Genomic DNA, 12,284 nt, shown 5'->3' on the forward strand with positions numbered 1-12,284 from the left:
TTCTCTTTTCTAGATTAAGAAACTCTAATTACTTCAATTAATCTTCATATGGAACTTAAGCCCCTTTATCATTTGCAATCAGAGAGAACACTAGACTATCTAATCCAAACTCCTTATTCAACAGATCAGAAAATGGAGGTCCAGAAAGCTTAAGTGATTTACCAAAGGTCACAAAGGGAGTTAAGTGTTAGGATATGAACTCGGGTTCTCTGACTTCAGAGCCCTTGAACTTTTCATTATAACCTTCTACCTCCTTATACCGAGTTTCTTTCTCCAGTTATTATTGTCCAATCATGTCTGACTCTTCATGAACATATTTGGGTTTTCTTGCCAAAGACAATGGAGTAATTTGCTATTTCCTTCTCTAGCTCATTTTACAGATGAGGAAACTGAGGCAAACAGGGTTAAGTGATTTGCTCAGGTTCACACAGCTAGTAAGTGTCTGAGGCCATATTTGAACTCAGAAATGTGAGTCTTTCTGACTTCTGGCCTTACAGAGAAGAAAATTGAGACCCAGATAAATTAAGTGAGAAGGGAGATAATTGTCATTTACTCAGCAGAGTGCCTGGCACTCAGTTGGCCTTTGGTCCTCTCCAACCAACACACACACACACACACACACACACACACACACACACACACACTGTTCTAGGTTATACAGATGGGAAATAAGCTATGACCTGAAGTCAGGTCCACTGACTCCAAACTGAGTGCTCTCTTTTAGAAAACTATGCTTCCACTTATTCCTTGCCACTAGCTAGTGTGTAATTAAAGATGTAAATATGAAAATCAACTGAAATAAAATATAACTGAATAAGTTAAAAGTGATTAAAAATACCATGTAATGCATTCTAATTTTTTTTGGAGGGAAGATCATCTCTACAACTGCTCACTTGCTCACTATCCAGCTGATTATATTAAGTTATTCTTCTTGGTAGTCTTTTGTATCTATCAAATGATCTAAGTTACACTCTGTTAATGACTTCATTCTTTAAAAGCTTTCTGATAATTTAAAAAATCATGTTCCCAGATTTGCTAGGAGAATCAGATTTATATCTTGCTAATAAAAAGTATACTTAAGGTGGGGTTTTGTTCTATGAGTTTTACTGAGTGTTGGTAAGACTTAAGTCTGATGCTGAGGTAAGAGACTTTAGAGACAAAGAAGGAAGAAACTGTAAATTTGCTAGCATTGAACAGATTAATGTTATAAATGAAATCTTCTCCTTACCCCCATGCTGGGATAAAGATCACTCTGATTTGGAGGATGAAGTAAAGAGCATGAATCAAAATCTGAAAGCAATATATTTTTACATATATTATAGCAATATAAATGAAAGTAATATAATGAATTTTTATTAATATATCATAATACTAGATACTACATTTAATATTACTTTCAGGTTTTGATTTATGCTGACTTCATATATAATCTATACACATATGTATGTAGATTATATACATTTATTCACATATGCATGTGTGCATGTCTATTCTAATAGAAGGGCAGCTAGGTGGCACAGTGGAGAGGGTGCTGGGATTAACTTCCTGAGTTCAAATCTGGCCTCAGACACTTACTAGCTGTATGACTCTGGGCAAGTCCACCCTGTTTGCCTCAGTTTCCTCATTTATAAAATAAGCTGGAAAAGGAAATTGCAAACCACTCTAGTATCTTTGCCAAGAAAACCCCAAATGAGGTCACAGAGTCGGACACAGCTGAAAAATGACTGAACAGTGTGGAAGAATTTGTTCAAGTCTTTTCTGTTTGTTTTGTTAATAAAACCTAGGAATATGTGGTTTTAAAAAAAGATACACAAACTCTTCAGCTCTGCATCACTATATTTATCACAAGGAGAGTATAAAGTTTTATTGCAGTACACATGCCACTAAAGTCCTAACACTTCATAGTAGCCTGTAGGGTAACCCCGAGGGGGATCCTAGGAGCTACAGCACTGATTCAGCCAAGGTGTATTTGAGTATGATTCTGGTGATGTAATAGCAGGCCTGTGGTGGTATACTGAAGGCTTGTTCTAGCTACCCATCCCATGTTTCTTTTCTTTTTTCTTTAAATTAACTTAATTTAAATTAATTTAACTATGAGCATATTTTGGTTAAATTGACTTTTAACATGAAAGACAATCTATAACCACAAAGGTGTTCTTCTATTTCCAAATACTATTAATAGTTGATTATAGACTACAAATCTCCTCTGTTTATTTCTCACCTGTTCACTCTGCTTCTGGAGACTTTGTCTTCCCTCCTGCCTCCTATGACTAAGTTAGAGATGGCTCCTCCTTTCCACTGCATTGCCTCATCTCAGGAAAGCTCCCCTCCTCTCCTGTCCCCAGCCCGATACTCTCCTCCTTGAATTTGTGAGTCATTTCCTCTTTTTGAATTAAAGCCAGACAGAGTTATTTGTGTGGTGGGATAGAGAATGAGAGCCACAGGGAGTAAACAAAACTATGAAAAAGCAACTGTAATAATAAAAATGGGAAGTGATTAATGCATGAGTAAGAAGCTCAGCAGAGGGGCAGGGCTAAGGAAAAGAACCTTTTGGTAGCTTTAAAAGTGGTTAGAGGTGGCCCAAGAGATTAAAGGATTTTTAGAAAAGAAATGAGAGCAACAAAGATGACTATAGGTTTTGACCTCAGAAGCAAAGGCCTGGGGGAGTTATTGGAGTAGAGAATGAGGAGATCTATTTTTTCTTGGGAAGCTCATTGGTGATTTGTTCAGTTTCTTTTTTCTAAGATGGGATTATTTAAATATTCTATTTCTTCTTCTGTAATCTGGGTAATTTGTATTTTTTGTAAATATTCATCCATTCCATTTAGATGATCAGTTTTATTGGTGTGTAATTGGGCAAAATAGCTCCTACTGATTGCTGTAATTTAATTGCTGTAATCTTCATTGGCAGTGCATTCACTCTTTTTGGTTTTGACACAGGTAATTTGGTTTTCTTCTCTTTTAATAAAAATAATAATGATTTATGTAGTTGATTGGTCTTTTCATAATATCAGTTTTTATTTTATTTATCGAGAGGATTTTTTAACAGAGTAGAAAATTCTTTTTTAATGAACATTTTACAAATCCATTCAAAAGGTGCCAAATGCAAAATCATGTTAGCTCATGGACACCACTTATGAAAGTGGTAGCATATTTATGGTCAATCTTTTCTTACAGATACTTTCACCCTAAAAGAAAAAAATAAAATAAGACATACCAGTGAAAGTTTCGGTACATGGATTTATGCCAGCAAGCCTCTTCGATGTGCCAAAATCAGAGATCTTGAGAACTCCACTATATGTGTTGATCAACACATTGTCACCCTACAGAACAGGGAATTTTTATTCAACATTAGGTTAGAGGTGAAAAGATAATACTGTAAAAGTGGGGACTTAGTTTGATAATTCAGATTTAGTCAGACACTTGAATTTTCTAAAATAAAACTTTTAGAGGTAAAAGGCAGTAATAAGTAGAATATTAGACTTGCATTTAGGAAGATGTAAGACCAAATCCTGCCTCTAATACATACTAGCTGGATGATGGTGGACAAATGACTTAACCTCTCCATGACTGAGTTTTGCTCTCCATAAATATGGATAAGAATACTTATAGTACCTACATCATAGGACTGTTATGAGAACCTAATGATACAATGTATATAAAGGGTGATACGAGCTTCAAAGTGGCATAAAAAGGTCAGTTATTATTGCCAATTATTAGATATAACAGTTAATCAATATAATAACTGATGTTATAATAGCCCGATTATTTCTTCAATCTTATCTTTTTATATTGCTGAATTTCTTTTTTTTAATTTCTGGATATCATCTGAGAGAAAAGGTTATTTTTCCTATTATTTTGAATTTTCTACTATCACATTTAAGGCAATTCTTCATACTTTAAGATCTCTGATTGATGCAATCTGAGCAAAGCAACAATAAACCATAAATCCAGAAGACTGGTGATTAAATGATTAGATAGGCTGTTACATCTATCTTCTTCCAGAGGAGTGATGGATTTTAAAAGCAGAATGAATCCGACATTTTTTTTTTGATGTGGGCAATGTGGGAATTTGTTTTGCTGGATTATATATATTTGTTATGAGGATTTTAAAAATCGTTCAGTAGGGGAAATAATGAGGGGGAGAGATAATAAATGCTCACAAAAAATTAACAGATAGAAAAGAAAAATAATTCTTTACTAAATTTCTCTCCCAATATCTCCCTGGGGTGGTAGAGATTGCTTTGATTTATCAAAGTCTATGCCACTGAAACATAAGCTATAGCACTTCTGACACACTGGGAAATGCTTGCCAATAAGATTTCATTTGGGTCCTCCAAGGACTAGTCCAGTAAAGTTCAGGGAGATACCTCCAGGTTTGTTATAAGCTGACAAACTATTTGGACCTAGAAACTACTGAAGATGATATACTCCAGGTATTGTGGGGTAGTATTCTGAAACTACAGATGCTAAAATACCAAATTATTATAATTTATATATTCAACTTTGTAATTTAAAGGTGACCATAAAAAAGCATCACAAAAATACCCCTTTATCCATAAAGTTATCTATGCAGTTTGTGGAAAAGAAAAACAGAATCTTACCTTTATATCCCGGTGTACAATCTGATTATCATGAAGATATTTCAATCCTTCAAGAATTTGCTTTGTATAAAAGCCAATAGTTTGCTCATTATCTTTTAAGGGACCCCATTTTGACCGAAGAAGAGCAGAAAGGCTTCCTGGAATGTGTCAGTGAAGAAAAATATTCATTAGGAAAAATATTCAAAAAGTTGCTTTCAGAACTCAAATAAGTATATTATTTAGTTCAACAGATGTTTAAATGCCTGTTGGGCATATGTCATTATACTGAGTGCTATAAAAAAATTGACCTAGTCCTTGCTCTCATGGAACTCATATTTTTCTAGGACTATGACTTTAAAGCTGGAAAGCACCTCTGGGGACAATCAATCCAACTTCCTCATTTTAGAGATGAAAAAACTTAAGTCTACTTACTACACAGGGAGTAATTACTACAGAGGTAGTGATCAAAGATGGGTGTCTGATTCCATAGTCATTATAAATTCCATAGCAGTAATAATTGTAGTTATCTGTGCCTCGAATGTGGGGGAGGTTAGAGGAAAAGTAAGATATAGTAGGTGATGGGGAGAGTTGTGATATTTTAAGATCTTTACTTTAGGAATAATAATTTCAGAGCCAATTGTAGGACAGATTGGAGCTGGGAGAAACTGGAGACAAGGAGGCTCATAAAGAGGTGAACACAATAGTCCAAAAAAGATATGGTGAGAGCCTGGGCTAGGATGGTTGTAGTATGAAAAGATAGAAGGGAATGTATACAAAAGAGGTTCTAGGGGGCAGCTGGGTAGTTCAGTGGATTGAGAGCCAGGCCTAGAGACGGGAGGTCCTAGGTTCAAATCTGGCCTCAGACACTTCCCAGCTGTGTGCCCTGGGCAAGTCTCTTGACCCCCATTGCCTAGCCCTTATCACTCTTCTGCCTTGGAGCCAATATACAGTATTGACTCCAAGATGGAAGGTAAGGGTTTAAAAAAAAAAAGAGGTTCTAGAAAGAAAATTGATAAAACTTGGCCATGGATTGGATATGGGAAGCAATACAAAGTCCAGAGTCCAATATGATTAAGAAGTTGCAAACCCTCATGTCTAGAAGGATGATGGTGCTTTCACAAATACAGGAGAATTGGGTCAGCAGCTTGGTGGAGAAAGATAATGAGCTACTTTTGGATATATTAGGTTTGATATCCGATAGGGATATCCAGTTGGAAATATCCAATAAGCAGCTAATGATGTAGGACTAGAATTACAGAAAAAGGCTAGGTAGGGTTAAATAAATAGATCTGAGAGAAGTTATAAAGATGATTATTGAACCTAAGAGGACTAATGAATTCACTAACAGATGGGAATATAGTGTGAAGAGAGGAACACAAAAGATAGAGTCTTGATAGACAGTCATAGATAGGTAAATGGGAGGGGTAGATGCTTGGGTGAATGGTGGTACCCTCAACAGAAATAGAGATATTTAGAAGAAAGGTTTTTGGGGAAAGATGAGTTCCCTTTTTGAGATGTCACTGGGACAACGAAGTGAAAATGTCTAATAAGCAATCAGTCATGTAGTGCTAGAATTCAAGAAAGAGACATTAAGTCTAGACAGCTAGATTTCTGAGTCATTTGGAAAATTAATGAGTAAATAAATGAATGAAAAAAGCATTTAGTAAATACTATGTACTAAACACTAGGGATACAAATAATAAACTGAGATAAATTTCTCTCATGGAGCCCCAAAGTTAACTGGGGGAGCAATATGTATAGTAGAACAACACATTTTCAGAGAGATGTTAATTAAACCCAGATAATATTAGCAAAAGAGAAGGTATAGAGAAAAAAGAGGAGGCCCAGGACAGTCTTGGATGACACACATATCTATAAAGTGTAGATGGATAATGATCAAGTGAAAAAATTGTCAAAGAAAAGAATAGAATTAGAAAAAAGGTATTAAGGAAATCAAGAGAGGAAATGTTCAGAAAGAGATGTTCAATGATGGCAAAAGCCACAAAGGGGCCAAGGAATATGAATTCTGAGTAAAGACCACTGGACTAAGAAGTTAAGCCATTGTTGGTGTGAATTTTAAATTTCTCAGACTCTGCCTTAGGACATTTGGTTAAGGTTATTCCCCATTTTAAACAATGAAGGTACTTAGGAATGTATGTGAGAACTTAACCTTACTCTACCCATATTTAGGCATACCTTTAGGGGAAGATAAAGTTGTAAACTCCTTACTGAACAATGAAAAAGTATTTAACTCCTACTTATAGTGAGGCAAAAGCCCTTAAGCTAGGTCTATTTTTAGATCTAATACAAAAGGGTGCTAAGTACCTATGAAGGTCAAATTAATCACTAAAAGGTCAGGTAACTTGCAAGGGACAACCTTAACAAAGAGGTATGAAATGCTCAGAAGTTTTAGTCTACCCAGAGAAGGTGATAAGGAGATGTGAATTAAGAAGGTGATAACAAGATGTGAATTAAGAATGGTCAGTCTTTTGGAAAACATCTACTATGATTGGTAGATGTGAAAATTTAGGGGAGGTGACATAGGAAAAAATTCTCTTTAAAAGGAGCTGTCTGAACCAGTTGAAGGAGAGAGTTCGGATCAGTTGAGCTCAGAAGCTAAACTGTAGGGTCTCTCTGAACACTAGAGTTTTGCCTGGGACAAAATCTTGTGGTGAGTGATTAAGGACTGACTAGTCTCTCTTAAAGTTCAAGCCTAGGCCAATGGCCTAGGCCTATTTCCTATTTCCTCTTACTCTGTCGCTTTCCCTTTCTTTAATTCCTTCATTCATATTAATTAAAATCTCCATAAAACCCAGCTGACTTGGGTATTTTATATTTGGGAATTTTTCCCATGGCGACCACTTATTTTTGATATAAAATCAAGATGCTAAAAATTATCTTTACAGTTTGGGCAATTCACAGTCTTGAAACCCATATTTTCATCAGTCACAGTTTATGGCAACCACTCTTTTGTCTGTAACATTGGTAACCTTTAGAGAAATGCTTCATTGTGGTAAGGTCAGAAGGCAGATTGTACAGTATGTGTGTGTGTGTGTGTGTGTGTGTGTGTGTCTGTCTGTCTGTCTGTCTGTCTGAGGACGTGTGCAGCTTGAGGAGATGGCAGGGACACCCAAAGATTTTCAAGGTTAGGGAAGATCTAGGTATGCTGGGGAAGTAGCCAATAAGTCTTGGCAGATTAGAAGTCAAAGAGGTGAAAGCAATGTCAAGCTTCCAGAGGATACAGGAGACAATGGGATGAGGTGCACAACTAGGGAGTCTGGCTTTGGCAAGGAGGGATACCTTTTCCTCAGATATTGAAGCAAAGGAGTAACAGAGAGAAAATTTGGATGTCCAACAACACCGCCATTTTACAGATGAGGAAAATGAAACTGGAGGGGGGGTTGGGAAGGCTGTCATCTAGGTTCCTTTGTCTGGAGAATATGGGGGTGCAAGCCGAATGCTTGTTCTGAGAATATCACACTTAATTCTGTCTCACTAAAGTACACATGTTGATGTCTCCCTTAAGTGAGGAGGCTTCTTTGGTTTCCCAGGTAATCAGCTTCTTTAGCTCTCATGCTCTGCATCTTCTTCCTGCCCAATTTGTCAAAAAGGATAGTTGGAGAGAAATAAAAGAAAGTATAGAGAAAGAGAGGTGGCTCAGAATAGTCTTGGAAGACACCTAAGTATGAAAGGTAGATAGATGATGATCGAGTGAAGAAGTCAAAGGTAAGAGCAGAATCAGAAGAAAAGTATCAGGGAAAAACCAACTCCCAGTTGGGAAGGGGGATGAGGAAGGCTAATTTGTTGCTTTTTGTTGACTGTTTATCTGGAAGATTCTGGAACAAGCCTGAGAAAGTACAAAAGCCTTTGGTTCAAGGGGGATAGACAACTCAGTTGCTTCCTTATATCTTAAAAAAAAAATTTTTTTTTTTAAACCTTACCACTGTGTATTGGCTCCAAGGCAGAAAAGCGGTAAGGGCTAGGCAATGGGGGTCAAGTGACTTGCCCAGGGTCACACAATTGGGAAGTGTCTGAGGCCAGATTTGAACCTAGGACCTCCCGTCTCTAGGCCTGGCTCTCAATCCACTGAGCCACCCAGCTGCCCCCAACTTCCTTATCTCTTATATCTTAAGTGACATTTTTACTATGCTTCATGGTACCCTGACTCGACTAGAATCCACATGATTAGATTGTAAGTCTTGGCTCCCAGGCAAGAGGGCTGGACAGAGGAGAGAGGGGGAGTGTCGGTTTAGGAATCTATAAAAGGTTTGTTTTTGCACCCAGGCCATGAGGGAAAGAAATAAACAACTGCTTATCTTTACCCTTATTTTCTGACTCTGGTTTTGTAATGGAAATAAGGGGTGGGTGGTCATTTTTATCCCACTTATACTGAAGCCCTGTATACAGGTACCTAGCTCCTTCAGGAAAGAGAGACACACCTGGAGCCCTACAGATTACAGTAATAAATATATGGACCAAGGGATACTGATGAATGGAGAAGAGTTCAGAAGTGAGGTTTCTGAGGTCAAGGAGAGGCAGTAGGATGGAAGACATTTGCAAACTTCTTCTTCACATCAATACTAGAGGGAGGCAGGGAAGGAGGTCTAGCCAAGCATTAGAGAAGGTAGTCAGGGATACAGTATCTACTGAAGGTGGCCAAGTTTTCTTCAGTCTTCTTAGAACGTCAATCTTGCCTCTGGGGGGGATATATGCCTCTATTATGACAAGTTCTGGTGATCCTTCATATTTGTTTGTATCCTTATTCTTTGTATGCTATTCAAAGAAGCTTTTTTGTGAATTGAATTTCTTTCCCACTAAAGAAGATGCAGTTGTTTCTAAAATCAAGGTTAACAAGACATATAAGTGAACAGTGGAATATATGTGATAATTTGAGATGACTGTAACTGAAGTTAATTCTTAAATAATAATAGAGCAAGGTTCAAGATGATATAGTGGAAAGGAAGGGCAGAGAAGAAAAGCAGTGATTTTTTTTTCCCTACAGGAATTTTAAAAAGCTTTCTTAATTTGTGATGTCAATCATATTTTAAATGATTTACAATCAAATGGAAAGTTCAGCAACTTATTTTATACCATTTTAACCATCAGTTTAATTGTTCATTTTCCCCTTTAAAAATCTAATCTAGCTATAAAATCAGTCCGTAATTTTTCTGCAATGGCTACATGGTTCTAAAAACTTTTCATTAAAACATATGACATCACTTGTCACATGTATATGAGTATGTGATTTAAGGTTTAGGCTTTAAAAGATTGTTCTATAGCAAAATTTAATAATATAGAAATAGGTATCAAGTGATAACAACTGTATAACCCAGTGGAATTGCTTGTTGGCTCTGGGACGGGGGAGGGAAGAGGAGAGGGAAAGAAAATGAATCGTGTAAACATGGAAAAATATTTAAAAATTAAAAAAAATAAAAATAAAAACTTTTCATTACTATCATCCTTCAAGTCTATAAAACAAAGAAAAGAAAAAGTTCTTACCTCCTGGAACCTGTTCCATGAAAATTTTAATGAAGCCATTCTCACTGAATGAGCCCAGATACTGGACAATATTTTTGTGTTTCAGGTGCTTATGCAATGCTATTTCCTCATGTAAAGGCTGGGAATATCTGAAAGTAATCAAAATACAGATAAACTCAACAACAACAAAATAAGAGAGTATCTTTTGTTGTCTGTGGATTTTGAATGCTAACTAAACCTGTAAACCAGAGAGCTAAATCCCAATATGCTCAAATGAAACCATTATGCCTTATAAAACGGGGGCCATGGGGATTTAGGAGGAATAACAAAGTAATCATGTTGGTACTGACATTTGTGTAATTGAAAATCTGTTACCCTAAAAAAGAACTACATTTCCAGCCCACTGACTTCCTGTCATTACTTACTTCCTGTAGACAGAGGATAAAGTCAGTGGGCATTGAGGCTCTCCTTCTCTTTGCCGTGCAGCCAATGTGGTGATGGTGGTGAGTGGGGATTTTGAAAATGGCTAATTAGCCAGGGGCATGTGGTCTTTATTTTGTATCCTTTTTATTCTTTGATTTCTAATGATCATTTAATAAACCCCCTAAAATAGAATATTTTCATTTTTGAGATTTAATTTTAATTTTTACACATTACAAGCCCTAGGAGTAAGTTTTTATTTGTGCTAATGCCTTTAATAAAAATTTATGGACTCTAGTCCCAAAAGAAAGAAACAAAAAAGACTTCTACATTTTCCTCAGGAGTTTGTAGCAATGTGCACGTATAAATCACAAAACATTATAGGTATATAAACACATGTATGACATATTTGAAGTACATGTATACATACATGTACATACACAAACACACATACCCCTATTCTTCCACTGGAGTGCTTTCTCACCATGGCATGCAGGTGATTCTGGAGTCTCTGTGGTTAGTGCCAGTGGAGTCCAAGCAATATGGCAAGCTCTACTAAGCTGGAAAGGCTTTCAATGTGAACCTAGCACTGGATTGTAGATTTATTTGAGAGCCTGATTGATCAAGTTTGCAAAGACTTATCACCAGAATTGACCACCAGATTATAACTCATATTTTGTTGTTGTTTACAACAACTTCAGAAGACTGTCTCCTTCTAAGTTGGAAGGGCTAAAATCTGCACGAGGGAAAGGAGAACCTGCACCAATGAAATTATGGATCTTTTGAATCCTGAAGAACACCCATTTGGGTACGTGAGGTCTCTACATCATTGCTGAATTAAATTCAGCAAAAAAGGCAAGCCAGCTGTACTTCTGAAACAGGGGACATGGAAGCATCATTATAATGACTCCCAGGGAGCTGAGGTATTGAACATCCCAGGGAGGATTGTAAAGCTTTCAGGTAGACCTTGCCATCTTGAATGCTGTGCATTTTTAGTATGTAATCACTGGGCTGCTGAAGAGAGAGTGATGAAGACAGAAGAATATTCCAATCATCCAGAAAGAATGATGAGTCTAAAAGCCTAAAAAATATGAATTTTTTTCTTGTTGTATGGAGGCTATCTAAAGGTGTGAAGCAATTAAAGTCCAATTCACTATTAAAAAAACACCCAACACAATGAACTTCTTAATTGTTGTGTAGATCAAAGTAGAGAAAATCATCATTGTCCAAAAATAAATCTGCATTTAATTTTGGTGAAATTATCATGTAACATCTAAAAGTTGTAAACAATAAATATCTCTAAAAGGCTACCCACAAATAACAACTAATCAGTCAGGGATTAATATTGTTTTCACTGTCCAGTCACGTGTCCTCCTAAGTTTTATTCTTGATTTTCTGGTTTGGCTAACAAAGCCAAAGCTGCTAACAGATTATTGTAACCCCCAAACCTACTTAAAATAACTTGTTTTGCAAATGTTAACAGTACTGGCTTGAGAGTAACTATTAACTCCACTTTGGAACTTCTATTCATCAGCTATTTTGGTAATAATGATAATGGGCATAGCTAGGTGGTGCAATGGATAGAGCACTGGAAGACTCAATTACCTAAATTCAAATCCAATCTCAGATATTTATTAGTTTTGTGATACCTGAGTAAGTCACTTAACCCTGTTTGCCTCAGTTTCTCATCTGTCAAATGAGTTAAAGAAGGAAATGGCAAAGCACTCCTGGTATCTTTTCCAAGAAAACCCCCAAATGGGATCACAAAGAATGGACACAATTAAACAGCAATATTAATGATAA

The 12,284-nt window shown here is 36.5% G+C and overlaps 1 protein-coding gene across 4 annotated transcripts in view; it reads right to left on the reverse strand.

Annotated features, from left to right (window-relative positions):
• The window catches only part of MAP3K5 (mitogen-activated protein kinase kinase kinase 5), a 314,935-nt gene that overhangs the window by 67,568 nt on the left and 235,083 nt on the right, over window positions 1-12,284 (reverse strand). For all 4 annotated transcript variants that reach the window (XM_007484616.3, XM_001380729.5, XM_056818868.1 and 1 more), the window contains exons 16-18: window positions 10,083-10,210; window positions 4,605-4,741; window positions 3,218-3,323 (exon numbers count right to left, since the gene is read on the reverse strand). In XM_007484616.3, the coding sequence (XP_007484678.2) occupies window positions 3,218-3,323; window positions 4,605-4,741; window positions 10,083-10,210 (371 nt within the window). The remainder of the gene's footprint in view (window positions 1-3,217; window positions 3,324-4,604; window positions 4,742-10,082; window positions 10,211-12,284) is intronic.

Source organism: Monodelphis domestica, chromosome 2 (genome assembly GCF_027887165.1).
Source record: "Monodelphis domestica isolate mMonDom1 chromosome 2, mMonDom1.pri, whole genome shotgun sequence".
Classification (NCBI taxonomy): domain Eukaryota; kingdom Metazoa; phylum Chordata; class Mammalia; order Didelphimorphia; family Didelphidae; genus Monodelphis; species Monodelphis domestica.